This window comes from Silurus aristotelis, assembly GCF_946808225.1.
Source record: "Silurus aristotelis genome assembly, chromosome: 10".
Lineage (NCBI taxonomy): Eukaryota > Metazoa > Chordata > Actinopteri > Siluriformes > Siluridae > Silurus > Silurus aristotelis.
In genome coordinates, this window is record NC_139583.1 from 19,754,928 (window position 1) to 19,777,892 (window position 22,965).

The 22,965-nt window shown below is 39.3% G+C and overlaps 1 protein-coding gene across 1 annotated transcript; it reads right to left on the reverse strand.

The window, feature by feature from the left end:
* Positions 1–1,142: 1,142 nt before the first annotated feature.
* On the reverse strand, positions 1,143–20,407 carry akt2 (v-akt murine thymoma viral oncogene homolog 2). Its single transcript, XM_083552695.1, has 14 exons — positions 20,259–20,407; positions 13,104–13,279; positions 10,670–10,798; positions 10,406–10,517; positions 9,493–9,631; positions 9,246–9,377; positions 6,302–6,367; positions 6,135–6,203; positions 5,919–6,041; positions 5,676–5,804; positions 5,366–5,580; positions 5,107–5,194; positions 3,874–3,976; positions 1,143–1,287 (listed from the first exon to the last, which is right to left on the reverse strand). The coding sequence occupies exons 2-14, from the start codon at positions 13,147–13,149 to the stop codon at positions 1,208–1,210; spliced, it is 1,431 nt and encodes a 476-aa protein (XP_083408821.1). The 5' UTR covers positions 13,150–13,279; positions 20,259–20,407; the 3' UTR covers positions 1,143–1,207.
* Positions 20,408–22,965: the final 2,558 nt, after the last annotated feature.

The following is a 22,965-nucleotide window of genomic DNA, read 5'->3' on the forward strand; positions in this document are numbered from 1 at the left end:
GCCACACATTTCAAATTCATTTAATAAAAATCTCTTTACATCAAAGCCTGCAGAATTGTACAGCTGAGTGGGTGTTTTACAACAGGAGGTCGGCTGCATTTGTGGGGTGTGGTCACGCAAAGCTGTGCAAAGTTCTGCAGAGTTTTGCACAACACGGTTTAGTGATTCCTCTGCTACACCTGTTGAGTGACAACTCTGGTATCTCTAAGCAACAAAACTAAGACTACATCTTCCCAGTGCTTGTACTGTGTTACACAGTGATGACAGCCTTACAGGTGCACAAATTGGACACACACTCCACACATACACTCATCCACAGAGCTTTTTTTCCCTTTACACGTCTACTGTATTTGTATGTGTGCATACATATACATACATATATTATACACACACGCACGTATGTTTTTATATATATATATATATATATATATATATATATATATATATATATATATATATATATATATATATATATATATATATATATATATATACACACACACATACATATACACACACACACACACACACACACACACATACACACACACCCCCCCCTTATGGTTCCTGTACAAAATCGAATCAAAACTCACACACACAGAGTTGTACATTCAGAACACACACACACGCACAATCAGCAGTATGTGTTGTAGAAACACCACAGTAACAAGTGAATGCATAAAAAGGGCACTTGCACTGCAGGATGGCTTCATGCGTGCATTTTTTTCCCTGTATTTAAAAACTGTAACAATCTGAAGTTCTAGCTCTGTTCAAAATCGGTTAAAACGTGCATACGTGTGTGTGTGTGTGTGTGTGTGTGTGTGTATACAGTATATGCTTTTTTCTGAGGTGTTCAACACAATAAGCCAATGAATCATTTTTTTCAAAAGATGTGAAGTGTGTAGTGTAACAGACAGCCAGGAAGACCAATCTGGAGCAGGCGCAGCTTAATGAGGCCTTCAGTAGTCAACAGACTGCTGACTGCAGTAAGTACATTGTCTTGGTGTTTGATTTGCTGGTGACTGTGTGCGTGTGTGCATGTATACGGTTTCCAGTTTGCTGGTAACAGTTTGTGTATGAATGGGTGTTAACATGGTGTCCAGGTTGCTGGTGAGGCAATGCGTGTGCTTGTGTGTGTGCGCATGTGTGTGTTGCAACGATATCTGGTTTGCTGGTGAGTGTGTGTTTGTCTGTGTAGGTCTCTCTTTCACTCCCGTACACTGGCAGAGTAAGAGAACTGAGGGAAGTGTGTGCGCGCATCTGAGTCCTCCGCATCCAAACTATCATCTGCACAAACAGAGAAACATTCACATAATATATAACAAAATAATGTTTTATAAACACGCATTCATCATTCCATTTAATTTGGCAAACGTCATTTGAAATACCAGCATTATTAAGACATACACACTTCTTTACAATACAAAGACTTAAACACTAAGCACTAAGATATAACATCTGTTCAATTTCCTGAACTACTATGTGGTACACCGTAGGCGATTTACATCCTGGAGCGGTTAATTTTGCATGATTTCTTCTGTTACACCTGCTGACCGGCAAATGGTGCCTCTATGCAATGAAACTAAGACTACTTCTTGCCAAAATGTGCAGCTTGTATAGCAGTAAAGATTTACTGTCTTCTAAAAACAACTAGTCATTATTGTCAAAATAGCTGGCAACAAAAGTGAGTACACCCTAAGTGATAACAGCTGTATGACGTGTAACTGCAAAGCCACACGTCCTATTAATCATGGTCATGTTTTTGTATCTTGTATCAGAGCAGTTCCAATTTGGTGCTTTAAGTACGATTCTCTCATACTGACCACTGGATGTTCAACATGGCACCTCACGGCAAACAAATCTCTGAGGATTTAAGAATTAGAATTGTTGATCTCCACAAAGATGGCCTAGGTAACACCCCGAGTTACAGGGTCATACAGAGGTTTTCCAAGACAGCTCCACACGGAACAGGCCTTGCAAGGGTCGGTCATAGAAGTTGAGTCCTCATGCTTTGCGTCAGGTGCAGAAGCTGGATTAAAGGAACAGATACATGAGTGCTTCCAGCATTGCTTTAGAGGTTGCATAAGCGGAAGGTTCGCTTGTCAGTGCTCAGACCATACGCCGTCATCCCAGAAGGAAGCATCTTTTAAAGCTGGCTCACAGGAAAGCCTGCCAACGACTTGCCGAAGACAATCTGTCCATGAACATGAATTACTGGAACTATTTCCTGTGGTCTGATGAGACTTGATAAAAAAAAAGATAAGAGTGCTGCTGGTACTGGGGAGCTGCAGTTTATTGAGAGACCCGTGGATTCCAAATGTGACATTCCGAAGCAGAACATGATGCCCTCCCTTCAGAAACTGCAGTTTTCCAACATAATAATGACCCCAAACATAATGCCAAGATGACAGTGCTGAGAAAGCTGAAGGTGGTGGAGTGACCAAATATGTTTCCAGACCTAAAACCTATTGAGCATCTGTGGACCATCCTCAAGTGGAAGGTGGAGAAGCACCACATGACTAACATCCAGCAGCTCTGTAATGTTATAATGGAGGAGTGGAAGAGGATCCCAGCACTGACCTGTGAAGCTCTGGTGTATTCCATGCCCAGAAGGATTAAGACAGTGCAAGATAACAACAGTGCTTACACAAAAATTTGACATTCACTTTGGGTGTACTCCAATTTGTTACCAGTAATTTGGACAATAATGGCTGTATGTTAAGATATCTTTAGCGGACAGTAAATCTGTACTTCTATACTAACAAGTGACACATTAATTACTCTAAAATATATCCAAGTTTCACTTCTATAGTATTGCCCCTTAAGAACATATTAATAACTTTCGTGAGATATCGTCTGTCTGTCCCTATATTGCCAAAAGTATTTGCTCATCTGCCATTCAAATGACCTTGAGTAACATGTAATTCTTAATCCATAGGGTTTAATATGATGTTGGACCACCTTTTGCAGCTATAACAGCTTCAACTCTAATGGGAAAGTTTTCACAAGGTTTTGCAGTGTGTTAATGGGACTTTTTGACTATTCTTCCAGAAGCGCATACGTAAACTCAGACACTGATGCTGGACGAGAAGGCCTGGATCACAGTCTCCGCTCTAATTCATCCCAAAGGTGTTCTATCGGGTTGAGGTCAAGACTGTGCAGGCCAGTCAAGTTCCTCCATACCAAACTCACTCATCCATGTCTTTGTAGACCTTGCTTTGTGCACTGGTGCGCAGTCATGTTGGAACAGAAACGGGCCGTCCCCGAACTGTTACCACACATTTGGGAGCATGAAATTGTCCAAAATGTCTTGATATGCTGAAGCATGAAGAGTCCTTTCACTGGAACAAACAGGCCGAGCCCAACTCCTGAAAAATAACCCCACATAGCATCCGCTGACCCGCTCTGTGATTTTGGTGGTCTAACACTTTGTGGCTGTTGTGCTGTCCTTCAACTTTGTTATAATACTACTAACAGTTGACTGAGAAATATTTAGTAGCGAGGAAATTTCTCGACTGGCCTTATTGCACAGGTGGCATCCCATCACAGTACCACGCTGGAATTCACTGAGCTCCTGAGAGCGACTCGTTCTTTCACAAATGTTTGTAGAAGCGGTCTGCAAGCCCAGGTGCTTGATTTTATACACCTGTTTAGATGTGTAAATACTTTTGGCAATATAGTATAAATTTAATATATATGAAAATAAAGTAGAATTTATTAATAAATTCTTATATAGATTAGCAGACACGAAACATAATTTTATAAATTCACATGGACACCCAATCTAAATGTATATTCTCAAACAATAATCTTAAAGAGAGACACACTGTCTTGCAACAAGATATAACACGAACACACAGCTGATATACTCACACTGGTCAGGTGGTGTGACAGTGATGGTCTGCAAAGTGAATTCCTCGTCAAAATAGCGAGTGTCGGTCTCTGATGTTACCTGAGGCTTGAAAGGAGGCGTGAGCTAAAAATGGAAGACAGAGAACATGAAACATCTGTTAGAATAAAGAGCAATGATAGCAGAATTTTTGTTTTCAGTTTGCACAATTAGCCATTTACCTATTACTTCTACCATATTTGGGAGCATTAGCAGTTGAACCATACAACTGAGACTATACAGGTGCAGCTCAATTTCTTTTTTTTTAAATGTTCTTTCAGAGTTTGTATAGATTTCCTCCTGTTTCTCTGGTTTCAGACCACCTCTATGAAGCATGCCAATAGGTGCACTGGCTATGATAAATTGTCCGCAGGTGTAAAAGTGTATGATGCCAACAACTACACTGGCATCCCATTCAGGGTATATTCTGTGAAGATCCAAATGCATCATAACATAATTAGAATTTCTTAAAAGATATAATTTAGTTTGTTATACGAACTACAGCTTGGGAAAACACTGCGCATGATGAATAGCTCACATTCAACACTATATATAGTTTTGAAAACTACAGCCTTTCCTGATATTTTTACTTTTGCATGTCTTTCAAACACAAGTAAACCTGGTTTCCTGCCGCAGCAAAAGAGGAAGAAAACTAGATTGAAATATTCTGCTCCTACTCCAATGGAACACAGAAGATTTGTTATTTTGACTCTTACAAACTAACATCTAATTACAAACTGAACCGATGAGTCTTATGTTAATCTGCTATATAATATGCATAGAAACATTAAGTCCCAAAACAGATTTTTTCCTCCCCCATTGTTTGTCTGCTAAATCTCACAGGAACTTCAGCCACACTTATACACACACACATTACTTTATGACTACTGTCATAACTGGACCTTAAATAGAGCATTGTTGTGAGCTTTTTCCATGCTTCACTGGTGCAGAGGGGTAATTTATTGAGCACTGGGTGTGAAACTGACAGCTCTGCAAAAAGCTATGCATTTTTTTGCCACCCGTGTCCTCGAACAGCTGTTGCCTTACAGCAAAAAAAGAAAAAAAAAAAGAAAAAAAAGAAAACTCCTCAGGCCTTTCAGTGAACTAAGAGAGTCTAAAAGCATATCTGTCCCAAGCATTCATTACATTGACAAATATAGCAAGTCCCTCCAATCATTGTCTCCCGTTTTAGTTTTCTCCTCTTGGTTACCGCTCACCTTTTTCTGCAGTACATCCTGCCAGTTGATGGAGGAGAAAAACTTGTGATTCATCACTTCTTTGGCGTCTTCACAACCTCCTCCCAACCTTCGCTCAGTGAGAAAAGACAAGTGTCGCTTACAAAACATCGACTCACATCGAGGTTACACATTTCAAAAACACACCTTCTATGTTGAGTTTATTTATGGATTTCAGATATTAAAGATTTAAAGAGTTAAAATATCTATCGCTATTCACAGTACAGGGTTTCCTTCTGACCTTTGTTTCGGGTCCTTCTTGAGCAAGCCAGCGAGGAGGCTTTTGGCATCAGGTGACAAGTTCCGGGGAAATCTGATCTCTTCCATTAGGATAAGCTCAAACAGCCGCTCGTGGTCCTGATTATAGAAAGGCAGTCGACCGCACATCATTTCGTACATGACCACACCCAAACCCCACCAGTCTACTGCCCGCCCATAATCGTTATCCTCCAGTACCTGCAAATGGATAAGACAAAATGAGAAAAACTCTAGTCCAAGACGATATTGTGTGGCAAGTGCATGAACATCAGGAAAGAAGTGCATACGTGTACCTCGGGTGCAAGGTACTCTGGAGTTCCACAGAAAGTCTTCATGGTGGCTTCATTGGTAATTCCCTCCTTACACAAACCAAAATCTGTGATCTTAATGTGTCCATCTTTATCCAGCATAAGATTCTCCAGCTACAAAACACACAAATTAACATTAATTGATTCATATCTCTCTGAAAACAAAAATCCTTCAGTAATGTAACAAGCGAGCATGAGCCTGTGTGTGTGTGTGTGTGTGTGTGTGACCTTCAGGTCTCGGTAGACCACGTCTCGTGAGTGCAGATACTCAAGCGCAGAAACGATTTCTGCTCCATAAAACTGTGCTCGATCTTCCGTGAAAACGCGTTCACGGGACAAGTGGAAAAACAGCTGGATGGAAATAGGGACCAGGAGAGGGTCAGGTGTATGGGTGTGTAAAAAAACAAGGTATGTACATAATGTTCAGTGTGTAGTTTTTAGTACCTCGCCTCCGTTAGCATACTCCATGACAAAGCAGAGTCGGTCGTGTGTTTGGAACGCATATTTTAGTGTCTGAGAAAAACACACAACCGTCAGATCATGAGGTGCAGGCACACTTCTGGGTTTATTACGACACTGACAGGTCTGTGTGTGTATACAGAAAGTCTTACCGTAAGGAAGGGGTGTCTGGTGTTCTGCAACACCCGGCTCTCTGTGACCGTGTGTGCCACCTCATCCTAAAACACACAAACAAAACAACGGTCATCCACAACCCACCACTATGTACGGAAAAAAATCCTGCAGTATACAAAAAAACACAAACCTTCTATTCCACATTTTGATATCAGGACAACATAAGTCTATCTGTTAAATGTGTCAGTCAATAACACTTTAATCACTATTTTTGAAGACAGGCTTTAATTATTAACCGTTTTGTAGTGTAACAGTTACAGTGAGATCAGTCGCATGTCACTATCACTAAATCGCGATCACTAAAGCGAATGCAGCTGCATAGAGGTTTTGTGTTTTATAACAATAACTATCTATTTGATCTTAGAACATAAGAGGACGGTTTTGGTTAGCCTCTGTGCATCCGGAAAGTATTCATAGTGCTTCATGTTTTTCCACATTTTGTTGCGTTCCAGCATTATTCCAAAATGCATTAAATTGAATATTTTCCTCAAAACTCTACAAACAATACCTTAAAATGACAACGTGAAAGATTTATTAGAATTTTTTTAATCTTTACAAATGTGTATATATATATATATATATATATATATATAATAATATAACATAACATAATTGTGGTCCATGTTGACATGATTGTATGACACAGATCCTACATATTTTTAATGTGTACTTTCATACTACAAAGGATGCTGTTCTACCTCCTCCCAAAGATGTTCTTTTGAATTCAGATACAATGACTGTCAGAGCCACTGTGCAACACTGGACTCGTTGTTGTGTTTCACAGAACAAGTGTGAGGCAACTTTTACTCTGTGACAGGGTGCATTATCATGCTGGAAAGTTGCTGTAATTGATTGTGGCCATTAAGGTATGCACATGGTCAGCAACGATACTTAAATTGCCTGTAGCATTTAAGTAATCATTGATTGGATATTACTGAGAAGCAGGAAAACATTCCAGACTATTTCTCCACCATAACCAGTCTTGTCTGTTATAAGGAGGTATGTTTATCTGGGTACACGGATTCATGCTGTTGGCAGAAATTTTTTTAACCTAGCTTCTGTGTGCTTCAGCGTAAAAATGCAGTTCAGACAAGGCTATGTTTTTCTACGTTTTAACTGTCCGGTATTGGCGAGGCAGATTTTTGTGCACACTAAGGTCTCAGCTTTTTCTGTTTTTGGCTGAGACAAGTATAACCAACCCAAGAGTCTTCTGCTCTTGGAGCCCATCCACATCAATGTTCAAAAGGTACATTTTAAAATGCTTTCCTAAACTCGATTGTACAGCCGCTACTTTTTCCCCACGTTTTGAACGGCTTAAATATGGATTTTTCCTGGGTTTTTCCCGGTTTCACAATCTTCAAGCCAAAAAACTGAGCCCCATAACATTAGACCAATGAAATTGCCGAACGGGCATGAAAAAAAAAACGCACTTCACCTGTGTTCTGAGCTGCACTGCATCGGGAGAGAAGCTTCACCGATAAACACTAAACACACGACGATGCCAAAAGAAAAATCCCGAGAGAAATAGTTGTGAAAGGAAGGAGGAAGACAGTAAACAATGACTTCCTTGGTAGGCTACTGTTTAGATACAAGCCGTTGTAACGCGTTGTGTCTGGGTCATGGGATAGCTCGCTAACTCCAGCAACAGAAATCATATAAGCACAGACAGGTTTCCAAAACTCGTGCTTTTTTTTTTCTTGGCAACAGCATTACGGGTTAGTCAAAGAAACTTGAAAACGAGCATCAGAAAATAATAAGGACATAATCCTCGGGCTTGCACACATGCAGTAATACCGGAAAAAATGCGGCGGCATGCTATTCCCAAAATACCGCTCTGCTCTTAAAGGAGCCACAACATATTTTACCCGTTACACCGTGTAACAGACACTGTCTTTCGTTAAAGCCTGTGTAAAGTTATTTAGTTTCAGTGTAGACAGTGTAGGCATATAGACAGGTGCGGCTTATTTATGTAAAAAAAAAAAAAAAAACTTAGTAAAATTCAGTGGGTGCGGCTTATATTTGGGTGCACTTTATACTCCAGAAATTACGGTAACTGAGTTACTGCAGACTTTGTCAGCATAAACTTGCTGGGCGAATCGCTCTTAAACTCTCTAATCAGCAAGGTCATCTGCAGAACTTAGGTTTTGTCTTTATTGCACCACTCATCAGCAATTACAGAAATACTCAAAAACTACATCAGGCGCACACAATCATGCACTGGTCAAATCACCAAGACCCCATTCTGATGGTTGATGTGTGGGTTATTTGAAGCTGCTGGCCTGTATCTGCAGAGTTTTCGGCATTGCACAACTTCCACGCGATTGCCTGATTAGACAAGCATTCACCACTCATCACTGGTGAGAATATCTACAGAAATTTTTTTGAATATATTTAAATATTGTAACTTTTTTTACATCAATGTGGCGATCAAAATACAGGTGTAATGATTTAATTATATCATAAAAACATAGCTAATAATCAAAAATTAACCTGGAAAGATATGTAGAGCATGGTGGAATTGATTATTTTAGTCATTGCTGAAATCGGCAGGTGTTAAGCACAGCCAGGTAATGATGTTTTGTAATATTCCTGATCTATGTTCTTAAGATTAGAGATCTTAATCTCGCCTAATAAAAACGTATTAATTGTCTTCAGGACTTGCAATTTCTGCTGTGCCTGAAGTCGAAGAGTGATTAAACTTTGATGCATTATCCAACATATCGTATTACATGTAAAAAGATTCCAACCCGACACTCGACACACAAGGAATTACTACTACCTATCTGTCATCTCAGCTCAGAGCAGCTCCAGAATATATGTAATGATTTTTATAGGACAAAAATGATTCACTTTGATATTACATTGGTACTGAGACTAAAAGACTAAAAGTTCAGTTGCAAATTCAGTTGTGTGTATCGTCACCTTAGCAATGATGACCTCCTTCCTCAGAATCTTCATGGCATAATGCACGCCTGTTGCTTTCTCTCTGACCAGGATCACTTTCCCAAATGTGCCCTTACCCAGCAGCTTCAGGTAGTCAAAGTCACTCATTGTCTACAGAGCGGGAAAACACAAACAGTTTACATAAATGTAAATAGTGTCAAGCACTAATGCTCACTAAATCTTTATCAAGAACACTCATCTTTCTGTGCATGAGTTGGAGACTAACCACTTTGCTGCGTGATTTTCCTGAAGATGTCTCCATGCTGCTGTCTCCTGATGAACTGAAGTTAATGTCCATCGGTTCCTCCTCCTCTCGCGTCTTCAGTCCATTTGCTACAGCCTGAATTGCCCGAATCCACTCCTCCCTGAGAGAATGAGAGGAGGAAAAAATAAATAAATAATCAAAACAAAAGTAAAATTGTTTAGTCTGGGTCTTAAAACTATTAATGTATTACTTGATAATTACTGGAATTAGCAACATTAATGGTTGTGTCCCAAATGTTTAAACACACAGAACCATTAACAATAAACATCGTAATGGTAATTATATATCTAAATGTTCAATCAAATTTGGTTTTTAACAATCAATTACTTTGATCTGTGACAGTACACCAGGTTTAATGCTTGAGGCTTCATACTAGAACAGACAAGGTTCGGTTTACGAAGGTGGCATTTAAATTTCAGAGGAAATAAGATGTAAAGGTAACGACAATATCTTTACCAGAGACCCGATATGAGCCCGTATCGATTAACTGGCGAATCAACTGATACAAGATTACTGTCATAAAGGGTTGTAGATTTACCATTTGTAAAATAAATGGAACATGTGATGCGTCCATGGGTAAGAGGCTGGTCTGTGCACTAGAAGTGTTACACTGTTGAAGGGTCACAGTACATTACCTATGCATAACATGCCAGTAACTTCATTTTTTATTTTAATAAGTTCCTTGCTTCATTACAGTTACACTACCTGGCCTTCATCCTATCGAAAACAGACGAGTTGAGTATGCAAACGACTGCATTATATACTGTGACAGCTAATAATGATTACAAAATAATTAATATTGACAACGTAAGAGATGTTGAAATGTCAACCAGAAATAACCCTGGAAAACGGTCATTATAGTTCTGTACCCTACCTCTCAGCATTACTGTCCACGTGGAACGTTCTCTCAATAACCGTCGTCCACTGAAGGCAGCGAATTACAAAGGTATTGGGACGTGGCCGCTCGGTCTTCATCAGCTGGCATTCTGAAAGAGGACAAATCATACATACATGATAACAGCTGGCTACAACAGATCAAAATGTACACACTTTAATCTATTGAAATTGTGATTTGATGTTAAATCCTTCACCACCTTTCCATTCATTATCTTGCATACCAACAGCCACACATACACACCTGCTACAGAAAAGTTGTTGAGTGGGGGCATGTTGGGATCGGACACATCAGGTTTCTCCTTGTAACCGATAAATGACCCATCACTCTTTAGGATAAAATACCGCGGCCTCCATGTCTTAATGTATTCACCTAAAAGGAAGAGACAAGGTAGGTGTGTGTGTGTGTGTGTGTGTGTGTGTGTGTGTGTGTGTGTGTGTGTGTGTGTGTGTGTGTGTGTGTTTGGGGGGGGGGGAGAGAGAAGAAACGCTTACATATACATATATATACACACACACACACACACACACACACACATGCAGTACAGACCAAAAGTTCGGACACACCTTCTCATTCAAAGAGTTTTCTTTATTTTCATGACTATAAAAAATTGTAGAGTCACACTGAAGGCATCAAAACTATGAATTAACACGTGGAATTATATACATAACAAAAAAAGTGTGAAACAACTGAAAATATGTCATATTCTAGGTTCTTCAAAGTAGCCACCTTTTGCTTTGATTACTGCTTTGTACACTCTTGGCATTCTCTTGATGAGCTTCAAGAGGTAGTCACCTGAAATGGTTTTCACTTCACAGGTGTGCCCTGTCAGGTTTAATAAGTGTGATTTCTTGCCTTATAAATGGGGTTGGGACCATCAGTTGTGCTGTGCAGAAGTCAGGTGGATACACAGCTGATAGTCCTACTGAATAGACTGTTAGAATTTGTATTATGGCAAGAAAAAAGCAGCTAAGTACAGAAAAACGAGTGGCCATTATTACTTTAAGAAATGAAGGTCAGTCAGTCTGAAAAATTGGGAAAACTTTGAAAGTGTCCCCAAGTGCAGTCACAAAAACCATCAAGCGCAACAAAGAAACTGGCTCAGGAAAGGAAGACCAAGAGTCACCTCTGCTGCGGAGGATTAGTTCATCCGAGTCACCAGCCTCAGAAATCGCAGGTTAACAGCAGCTCAGATTAGAGACCAGGGCAATGGCACACAGAGTTCTAGCAGCAGACACATCTCTACAACAACTGTTAAGAGGAGACTGTGTGAATCAGGCCTTCATGGTAAAATATCTGATAGGAAACCACTGCTAAAGAAAGGCAACAAGCAGAAGAGACTTGTTTGGACTAAAGAACACAAAGAATGGACATTAGACCAGTGGAAATCTGTGCTTTGGTCTGATGAGTCCAAATTTGAGATCTTTGGTTCCAACCACCGTGTCTTTTTGCGACGCAGAAAAGGTGAACGGATGGACTCTACATGCCTGGTTCCCACCGTGAAGCATGGAGGAGGAGGTGTGATGGTGTGGGGGTGCTTTGCTGGTGACACTGTTGGGGATTTATTCAAAATTGAAGGCATACTGAACCAGCATGGCTACCACAGCATCTTGCAGCAGCATGCTATTCCATCCGGTTTGCGTTTAGTTGGACCATCATTTATTTTTCAACAGGACAATGACCCCAAACACACCTCCAGGCTGTGTAAGGGCTATTTGACCAAGAAGGAGAGTGATGGGGTGCTGCGCCAGATGACCTGGCCTCCACAGTCACCGGACCTGAACCCAATCGAGATGGTTTGGGGTGAGCTGGACCGCAGAGTGAAGGCAAAAGGGCCAACAAGTGCTAAGCATCTCGGGGAACTCCTTCAAGACTGTTGGAAGACCATTTCAGGTGACTACCTCTTGAAGCTCATCAAGAGAATGCCAAGAGTGTGCAAAGCAGTAATCAAAGCAAAAGGTGGCTACTTTGAAGAACCTAGAATATGACATTTTCAGTTGTTTCACACTTTTTTGTTATGTATATAATTCCACGTGTTAATTCATAGTTTTGATGCCTTCAGTGTGAATCTACAATTTTCATAGTCATGAAAATAAAGAAAAATCTTTGAATGAGAAGGGGTGTCCAAACTTTGTGTGTGTGTGTGTGTGTGTGTGTGTGTGTGTGTGTGTGTGTGTGTGTGTGTGTGTATGTATATATATATATATATATATATATATATATATATATATATATATATATATATATATATATATATATATATATAGAGCTTATAAATGTACCGAATTCCATATAAATAAAAGAAGCAATAATAATAATAATAGTAATAGTAATAATAAATAACACATACACACACACACACACAGGTATGAAAAAGTGTTGGCCAGATTTCCAGATTTTGTGTTTACTTTGTTATCTTTTACTAATATTTAAATTAGTTTGATGATCTGAAACATTACAGTGTGACAAACGCAAAAAGCAAAAAAAAAAAAAAAAAAAAAAATCAGGATGGGGGTCAACACTTTTTCACACCACTGTATATATATAGTTTATGAGTCACCTCATTAATCTATAAAACAACAACACTGTACAGATTAAAGCTTATGTACAGACATATGTTCTAATTCAGGTTTACACAGAGTCGGTGGCGAGTTCGCAACATTCTTTCGCAACTCACCTCTCTTGTGAAGCCAACCTTCTCTGACCACGCTAACCTCATTCATGCTGTGTTTGTGTGTGTCTCAGTGTGTGTCACTGTGTGCACAATTGTGAGCGAAGGTGTCGAGGATCAGCAGGCCACTGTGAGATGAGTGAACACAACCAGCAACACAGACACACATGTGCACACAGCACCTGAAAGACACATGAAATACACGTTCATTACACACAATACATATGCAACAATATTGATATGACTAATAGTACATTATTAAATACTACCCTGTCAATCACCTTCCATTTATTGCACATTTAAATGCTAAACACACTAGCAGAGGTGATGGCGTTTTAAAATACACTATGCAAGCATGATTGGTTTTAATTCTCGCATTTTGATGGAAATGCATTTTAAGGTTAATTTGTAAAGGATGCCATTAGGTGTCTGTTATTCTTCTTTTAAACTTATATTTCATTTTGTAGAGCTACATTATTCAGCAATAGCAAATTTAATTTGGTTGCTCTCGTTCAGAAATGTGCAAAATAGAATAGTCTTAAAATCAAAAGAAAAATTGTCATAAGACTGAGAAATCTTAAAGCATTCTGAAAAAAAAAGTAGTCATATATGCTAGATCATGAATGCCTATTGCCCATTTGCATATAAAATATCAACTATATTAAAGAGGGAAAAGAATACAAAATAAAACGGAAAAAAAAAGTTGCAGTTGAAGTTCAGCACATTTTTTCTTAGCATCTTAACTGGTTTATTTTTAACACCCACATCCTTTATATATAAAAAATTAAATACAATAATAAATAAAACCCTACCCCGCCCAAGCATCCCCCTATAGTCTCAAACATGTTTCTGAAGCCTTCTCAGAATCACTGACTTGCATTTTTAAAATATATTTTTGGCCCTTGAACATGTTTTAAATATATAGTCTATTCTCTTTCTAATTTCTCTTGTATAATTTCACAGCTTTTCTCTCATCTGCACTGCTTCAAGGAGTAAATGTTTCTATACAATCATATTCTAGCCAAAACATCACATGTTTCCAGAGTCAAAGGAATGTGCTGTGAGGCCTGAATCAGCAGTGTGGGCACCTGTAGTGTAAAGTACATGTGGCTTAAAACAATCAGATTTCGAGTTGGCGAGACGGGGGCCATCGATCACGTCGGCATTTTTCAAGTCCTTTAATTGGGTGGTCAGAGAGCGCACTCTAGTCACAGCTCGAAAAGGCAGAGAAGGTCTAGGTGTGAAATGCACGGCCTGCCACTGGTTTACGAAACCCTTTATCTGCAGCTACGCATTTCCTATTTACCATGGTGATTTCTGTTAAATCGATTGGGAAATAATGTCTTAAAGCAGCAGAGAAAGTAAGTGTGTGTATCTTTATGACATCATTACAGATGCAATGGTATTTAAACTAGACAGCAACCTAGAGCATTAGGTTATGAAGAGCAGAATGATTAGGATAAGCACGATTTTATATCCTATAACAGCTTCTGATTACAGTTAGAAGGAAGTTAAAGAGGAGAGTATACTGTCTTGGCCCAACATGGCAAACCGTATCATGTTCGGTTCAGTGTAAGCCAAACGCAACCAAATTTCTCTGGCAGTTCTCAAAAGTATCACAAATGCTGGTTTTCTTCATTCCTCTACATGCCTTCTAAAAAAAGCATGAAGTGTTTATATCACAGCCCATTTAAATAAGTTCTGGAAAGATGGAAACAAACAAACAAAAAAATGCTAAATGGCAAAAGAAAAGACAGAAAGGAGATTTTTTTTACATATATACATAAGCAATGTTTATTTTCATGCAGGTTTATATGCAAAGGTGATCAAACATGTTTGGCTTCTAGTTAAACTAAACCAAGATAGACAGACCATCCTAACCTCCATTTAAACAGCAGCATTTCTTTCGTTAATTTCTGATGTGTTGATTAGGTTTCTTTATTTTTCATATTCGTAGATTTATGGAAATACAGTCAAACCTCGATAATTCGTGGTTCGGAACTCGCGGCTCGGAAAATCCGTGTGTTCTCATTTGAAACCTGACTAACAGCAAGTTGCGGATTATCCTAACATTTTCGGGAATCCGCAGCAGGACCGAATGTTCAGGAATGTTAGGAATAACATTGTTTTCAATAACAAATTCCTTTTTTTTTTTTTTTTTTTTAAGTTACTGTATTAAAGTAACAGTAACAATGTCTAGATAATTTCACTAAAGTACCATAAGGGCTGCAGGGGTGCGTCCAAATTTTGCTGATTTTCCGGGGGACCACTTGTATTATAAAGCTTCCTCTAAAAACCGCAAACTTTAAAAAAATACATAAATGACATTAAGCAATTTAAATTTAACGTTTCATATAAAGTTGCCTTAAATTCTATCAATTAAAGTAATCCTTCTGAATAATGAGTGGTATCAAGTCAGGGTTAGTCATCTTTGCACAGGCATAGTCTCAGGGCACACACTCATAGCGGTTTCCTTTGACAATCGCGCCAAACTCAACTCCAGTCCACATCGGACATGCTCCTGAATCTATTTTTCACAATGCTGCACAACAGTTAGACTTCCATTCAATCTACACCAGCTGAATAAGAGATCTGCAAAGGCTGGATTATACTTCTGCGTTGAAGCGTGTTCGCCGACTCCCGTCATGATGCAGAATAGGGGGCTTTATGGATAAGCAGAGGTGTGCACCCTATCAAACATTCAACAGTATATAGAAGACATCTAAATGATGTGTCAAGCATGCTTCATTCCAGATCTTAGGTGAGGTGTGCGAGATTGCATACATGGAAAGATTTTAAGGCGATGGTGTGGCGCCTTTTTCTGCAAGACGGACTGAGGAAGAACTCGTTCTTTTTGAGAGCAACGCTTATGTATATCGGATTTCCTGTTTATAGAGAGTCATATAACACATTTGACAAATAACAAACCAACAAGAAGAGTTTCATACAACGGTTAGTTCAGGTCCACTTATTCAACTGTTCAAGCAGAGTTTCACGAGTACTCAGATTTCCTACAACCTCACTGGGACATTTCACTGTGTATCACTGTGTACCGCTCTTCTGTGTTTACCACATACCATTCCACTTTCTAGCTTAAAACTAATACTACAGTAGAGTACGTGACATGAGCAGACACAGCAAACAGTGAAGAATGAAAAGGCAGAAGAGGCGCAAATTTTCCCAGAAACAGCGTTAACTGGAATGTACAGACCGACGTGAGTTTAGCTGACGTGCTATACTATATACAGTGGAACCTCGGAGCTCGCGGCCTCACAGCGCTCGCGGCCTCACAGCGCTCGCGGCCTCACAGCGCTCGCGGCCTCACAGCGCTCGCGGCCTCAGCGCTCGCGACTTTCCTTCCGACCGGCGACTCTCATTCAGATCGGCTCGTGAGCAACCGCGAGCTGCTCAAAACGCTAGTTTTAACATTTCTAATCAAGGTTTATCTCATTAAAATTGTCTAATAATTAAGTGTTATAGAGTGAAATAGTGTTATTTACTCATTTAAATCGATTTCGTATAGAGTTCTTTGGGTTTTTACTGGGTTGGAAGGGGCGTATCAAAAGGTCGCGAAAATTCGGAACTCCTAACCCTCGCGAGCTCCGAGGTTCCACTGTATTTGGTCATACTGTATTGTGTCTGAAATGCATCAGTTGATGTTATTTGTTGATAGAACTGATGTACGAGAGCAATCTCACACACGATTGAGTGGTTATATCAAATAATTCAACGCTGACCTACTTCAGTTGACCCGTGGAAGGGCACCGACAGGTAAATCACAGATATTCAGTGTAACAAAACTCTCGCTTGCGTAATTTTGCTGATGGGAAGTAGTGAAACTCAGGGTTTTATCGCGTCCACACGTTTGCTTGTTCTCCATTTAAAATACATGACTTCTGTTTAATTTTTCACTTACTTCCCCCAGGTAGAGATGTTTACTTGCACGCGAGCATGCTGGATGGAAAATAAACACAGAAGTGGAAGCCAGTTCTCATACAGCACAAGCCTACACACAGCATGGCTTTTGTATTCCGCATTGTCACTTTATACTCTATTATACGCTATCATTCCTCGTATGCAAATGTGAATTTCATAAAAAAAAGCATTTCAAATGACAGTCATGGTTTCTACAATCTGCACCTCACTTGCTGTATAGATTTACAGAAGAAAAGTGTTTAAACTTGATCCAACTTCACCTGTCTCCCTACACCATGGGTGCTTACACCTAGATGTGCAAACAACCCCAAATTCACATGATTCTTTTCTTGTCAACTACAAGTCTTTATCTTTGAACATTTTTTATGTATTCTGTACAGCCTCTGTAACGTACACACATGCGTGAATGTAACAGAAGGTCTATTACTAAGTGTTGTTAGAGAAAAAAATATTCCTAACGCAGTAGTGTGATTCGGCCCAACGCAAAGCAGCCTGGTTTAGCGCGATGTCACGCACGTGTGCAGAACCAGAGTCATTATTATTCACACACGCCGTCGGTCTGTAAAAAACTTAGTTGGACGGCGACAGACCTGCGTTGAAATTTTCTAGCTGTCGTGATTGTTGTCATTGGCTGAGATTGAAAATCAGAACTCTTGACCTTAATTCAAAAGTATTCACGGACTTAGAAAATCCAGAAGATTGGCATGTAAAGCAGGTGATTGAAAGTGATATGAGAGGTTGAACTCAAACACTAACTGTAATAGGAAACCCAGTTAATGTTGCTGCTCAATAACGTTCTAGACTTGCACAACACTGTGCAATTTTAGACCCAGCACTAGTTTGGCATGGCAACAGATGGACAGGTGAAATTTGTTCATATATTTTTTAATCTGCAGTAGGGTGACACGATGTCACACTTGGTGTTGCAGTCACAAGATTTTAGTCCCTTCAACGTAAGAAAATATGAAAATTGATGGTTTAAAAAAAAAAAAGTACAGTGTTTATAATTACATTTTTTTAAGATAAAGTTTCTAAATTTAATTAACTGAAATGGATGGAAAATGTACTGACAAAAAGAAAAATTTCTAACAAATATTATCCAATGACTGTGAAGAAGGTACTGAAGCCTGTCATCAAAGCGCTGTCTCAGCTTTCATTCAAACTGGGCACATTTGTGGTCACGCCATCGATAACCTTTACTAACAACAGTTACGTTAGCCCAGGCAGATTCTAATTTTTTTTTTTTAAAGCATTCATGTGGAAAAATATATAGCTTTCGCGCACTATTCCGAGTATAAAGTAAAACAAAATGTTTTCCAATGCAGTACTGATTCTCTATGTTCTTACTAAAGCAAATGGTATAGCATATTAAATATTATAAATATTATATAGGTGTGAGTTAAATGACACCCAAAAACATCAAATACGTACCGTAGAGATGCGCGATACCGCTTAATTTCTATTCAGCCCAATGCCAAGCACTTTCAATGGCAGAATCCCTGATACCGAACACCACTGTTTTTTGAAAGCCACCATTATTAATATTAAATAGACTAAAGCGGGCGGAACTTCTTTTTTGGTTACATTCATTACAAAACATCATTATTCAGACAAACTACATTCCTTCCCCTTTTATAAATTCTTGTGAAGTAACAAGAGAATGGTGACATTTTCTCTTTGAGTCAGTTTCTTCTTAGACTGTACAACTTTTCTGCTTTTGGGATAAAATAAAATCCTCTCTGAAGCTACAGCTCATGCAGTGATGCAGCGATCCAAAAATGGGACTGGGGGATGGAATGCTGGTTTGGTTGTACAGTGGAAGAGGAAATAGCTCCTAAACTAACTTGATTTGTTTAAAAAAAAAATCCCACGTAGCTGTAGATATTTTAGCCTGAGAATCGATTCTCTTTACATGGGAAGTGGTAGCGCAATGGTTAAGGCTTTAACCATTGATTCAAGCCCAAATACCACTGGTGGGCCCTTGAGTAAGGCCCTTAACTGTAATGCCCTACAGAGACGCTGTATAATGACTGACCCTGTGCACTGACCCCAGCTTCCCAATAAGCTAACAAAGCTTTTAATACTAATACAGAATTAATATGTGAAGAATATTCTTCCTATACTAGAAACTAAAAGTATCGCTAGTATCGAAATTTGCGATATTTTAGATATCGATATCAAATCGCCCGTCCCTGATATAGAGTTGCCTCAAAGTTTGTGGTAACTATTGCCAATACAGTCCTATGCCATCATGGATAATCTTTTCTGATTCTGACTACAAAAGTTTACTTTCTAAGTTATCTAAAGCCTAATTAAGGGTTTTTGCCTTGTGTGTTTCTAGTCTTCTGCATTTCATTTGCCAAATAAATGAATTTCTTGAACAAATAATGTACTTTTCTTCGTCACGACTCTCTACCTTGAAACACATATCTGCTTATCTCCTGTATTACTTTACCTTCACAAGTCTGCACAACTCAACTAAAGTACAACAAAAAAAACAAGCATTAATCTCAAATTATATTCGTTTAAACAAAATTACGCGTATTATTTAATAGCATAGTCCAGCGTGAAAACTTCTGTCAGGAAAGTGCGGGCTAAGGTTGCTAAGCTAACAGAAGAGAAAGTGAGCAGCTTTACATGGAGATTTCGTTGCACATGTTTAGAACAAAGCGAGACATTTTTAAGTCGTAAGTCGTAAAATTGTTCAAGCTCACTCCGGACGCTATCTATACAACCTTAAACCCGTGTCTGCTCCAGCTGAGAAAGTGAACCTGCTTGGCTGTAAGTGCTCCAGCTCTGGTAACATACTAGCAGCTGTCCCACACACACACACACACACACACACACACACACACACACACACACACACACACACACACACACACACACACACAGCTCCCCGATTTAAAATGGAGGCCACTGGGTTCGTTTCAGGGCTTAACACACACGGGAGGAAATAACCAGACTTCAACAGAAGTTGACATTTACATTCCCAGATCTCCAGCATTAACCTCGTGCTGGTGCTGCAGGCTGGGCTCAGTATACTTCACTTCTAACGGCGTGTGTGTGTGTGTGTGTGTGTGTTAGCTGCAGGCTGCTAAAAGCTAATGGAACCTGCGCTCAGCAAACACACACAACGGATTCCCACTGCTGGGTTTCTGTATATACACATATAAATTAAACTCGAATGAAGCGTCAACACTGTTTGATATGAACGCCACTCACCACAGCTCAACACTCCTCCACGCCGTTCCGCTCTTAGTTTTACTTTATCAACCTTCTTCAGAGTTTTTTTAGGCTTCAGGCCTTCAGCTCCTCACTAGCGCACAAACAGGATGTGACGTCATGTCAACGTCAACAACAATAAAAACTGACCCCACTTTCTCACGGAATTACTATTATTATTATTACTATTATTATTATTATTATTGCTTCTTTTATTTATATGGAATTCGGTACATTTCATTTATAAGCTATATATATATATATATATATATATATATATATATATATATATATATACAGTGAGGAAAATAAGTATTTGAACACCCTGCTATTTTGCAAGTTCTCCCACTTAGAAATCATGGAGGGGTCTATAATTGTCATCGTAGGTGCATGTCCACTGAGAGAGACATAATCTAAAAAAAAAAAATATCCAGAAATCACAATGTATGATTTTTTAACTATTTATTTGTATGATACAGCTGCAAATAAGTATTTGAACACTTGAGAAAGCCAATGTTAATATTTGGTACAGTAGCCTTTGTTTGCAATTACAGAGGTCAAACGTTTCCTGTAGTTTTTCACCAGGTTTGCACACACTGCAGGAGGGATTTTGGCCCACTCCTCCACACAGATCTTCTCTAGATCAGTCAGGTTTCTGGCCTGTCGCTGAGAAACACGGAGTTTGAGCTCCCTCCAAAGATTCTCTATTGGGTTTAGGTCTGGAGACTGGCTAGGCCACGCCAGAACCTTGAAATGCTTCTTACAGAGCCACTCCTTGGTTATCCTGGCTGTGTGCTTCGGGTCATTGTCATGTTGGAAGACCCAGCCTCGACCCATCTTCAATGCTCTAACTGAGGGAAGGAGGTTTTTCCCCAAAATCTTGCAATACATGGCCCTGGTCATCCTCTCCTTAATACAGTGCAGTCGCCCTGTCCCATGTGCAGAAAAACACCCCCAAAGCATGATGCTACCACCCCCATGCTTCACAGTAGGGTTGGTGTTCTTGGGATGGTACTCATCATTCTTCTTCCTCCAAACGCGTTTAGTGGAATTATGACCCAAAACGTCTATTTTAGTCTCATCTGACCACATGACTTTCTCCCATGACTCCTCTGGATCATCCAAATGGTCATTGGCAAACTTAAGACGTGTCTGGACATGTGCTGGTTTAAGCAGGGGAACCTTCCGTGTCATGCATGATTTCAAACCATGACGTCTTAGTGCATTACCAACAGTAACTTTGGAAACGGTGGGTCCAGCTCTTTTCAGGTCATTGACCAGCTCCTCCCGTGTTGTTCTGGGCTGATTTCTTACCTTCCTTAGGATCATTGAGACCCCACGAGGTGAGATCTTGCATGGAGCCCCAGTCCGAGGGAGATTGACAGTCATGTTTAGCTTCTTCCATTTTCTAATGATTGCTCCAACAGTGGACCTTTTTTCACCAAGCTGCTTGGCAATTTCCCCGTAGCCCTTTCCAGCCTTTGTGGAGGTGTACAATTTTGTCTCTAGTGTCTTTGGACGGCTCTTTGGTCTTGGCCATGTTAGTAGTTGGATTCTTACTGATTGTATGGGGTGGACAGGTGTCTTTATGCAGCTAACGACCTCAAACAGGTGCATCTAATTTAGGATAATAAATGTAGTGGAGGTGGACATTTTAAAGGCAGACTAAAGGTCTTTGAGGGTCAGAATTCTAGCTGATAGACAGGTGTTCAAATACTTATTTGCAGCTGTATCATACAAATAAATAGTTTAAAAATCATATATTGTGATTTCTGGATTTTTTTTTTTAGATTATGTCTCTCACAGTGGACATGCACCTACGATGACAATTTCAGACCCCTCCATGATTTCTAAGTGGGAGAACTTGCAAAATAGCAGGGTGTTCAAATACTTATTTTCCTCACTGTATATATATATATATATATATATATATATACCTTCAGTTGTTTTTCTTTATTTTTTTTATTATTTTTTTCACATTGTACACTAACAATGATGACATCCGAACTATGAAAGAACACATCTTGGAATTAAGTTATAAAGAAAAAGCTTGTCAAATAACCTAGGATATGTTTTTATCATTTTGATTCTTTAAAGTAGCCATCTTTTACATCAATGACAGCTTTGCACACTTTCACATATGCACATTTACACAGTCAGCCTAATGCTTTCCCAACAATCTTGCAGAGTTCCAAGACGTGTTGAGTGTTTGTTGGCTGCTTTTCCTTCGCTATCGGTTTAATTGGAGTATCTATTTTGTTCATTTACTTTCCATTTTGTTAATCGATGAAATTACGCTATTAATACTTCTATTTTTGAAAGCGTTTTTAGCACCTGCCTACAACTTTTGCACAGAAATGTTCCAGAAGTAGACGCATTTCAAATTTTTGACCTTTGAAGTTGTCTGTAGTCATATGAGCAGAACATCTGCATCAAAAGTGGGCATAGGTTTGCCTTAGGCTGTTAGTGCTAGACTGTTAGTGTTAGGCTGTTAGTGCTAGTGCAATCATGTTTGATGAGCTTAGATACATCAAAAGTTTTCACATCCTAAACAGGCATGAAAGAAGTCTGACTAACCTGCAGGTGGTTAGAAACCAATCAGGAGAGTGTGTGAGTGGAAATTATGTAAACAAGAGTCAAAGTGTAGAATGGGTGTCAAGAGGAAAAAGGATTCAATACTGATGATGTTTCAATTTTAGTAGAGAAC

Excerpts from the sequence above, each read along its gene's own strand:
- akt2 (XM_083552695.1), bottom strand. The coding sequence starts at position 13,149 with ATGAATGAGGTTAGCGTGGTCAGAGAAGGTTGGCTTCACAAGAGAG. Across the intron at positions 5,805-5,918 it reads TGGTCTACCGAGACCTGAAG|CTGGAGAATCTTATGCTGGA; the intron begins GTCACACACACA and ends TGTGTTTTGTAG. Across the intron at positions 5,195-5,365 it reads AAGAAGGACCCGAAACAAAG|GTTGGGAGGAGGTTGTGAAG; the intron begins GTCAGAAGGAAA and ends CACTGAGCGAAG.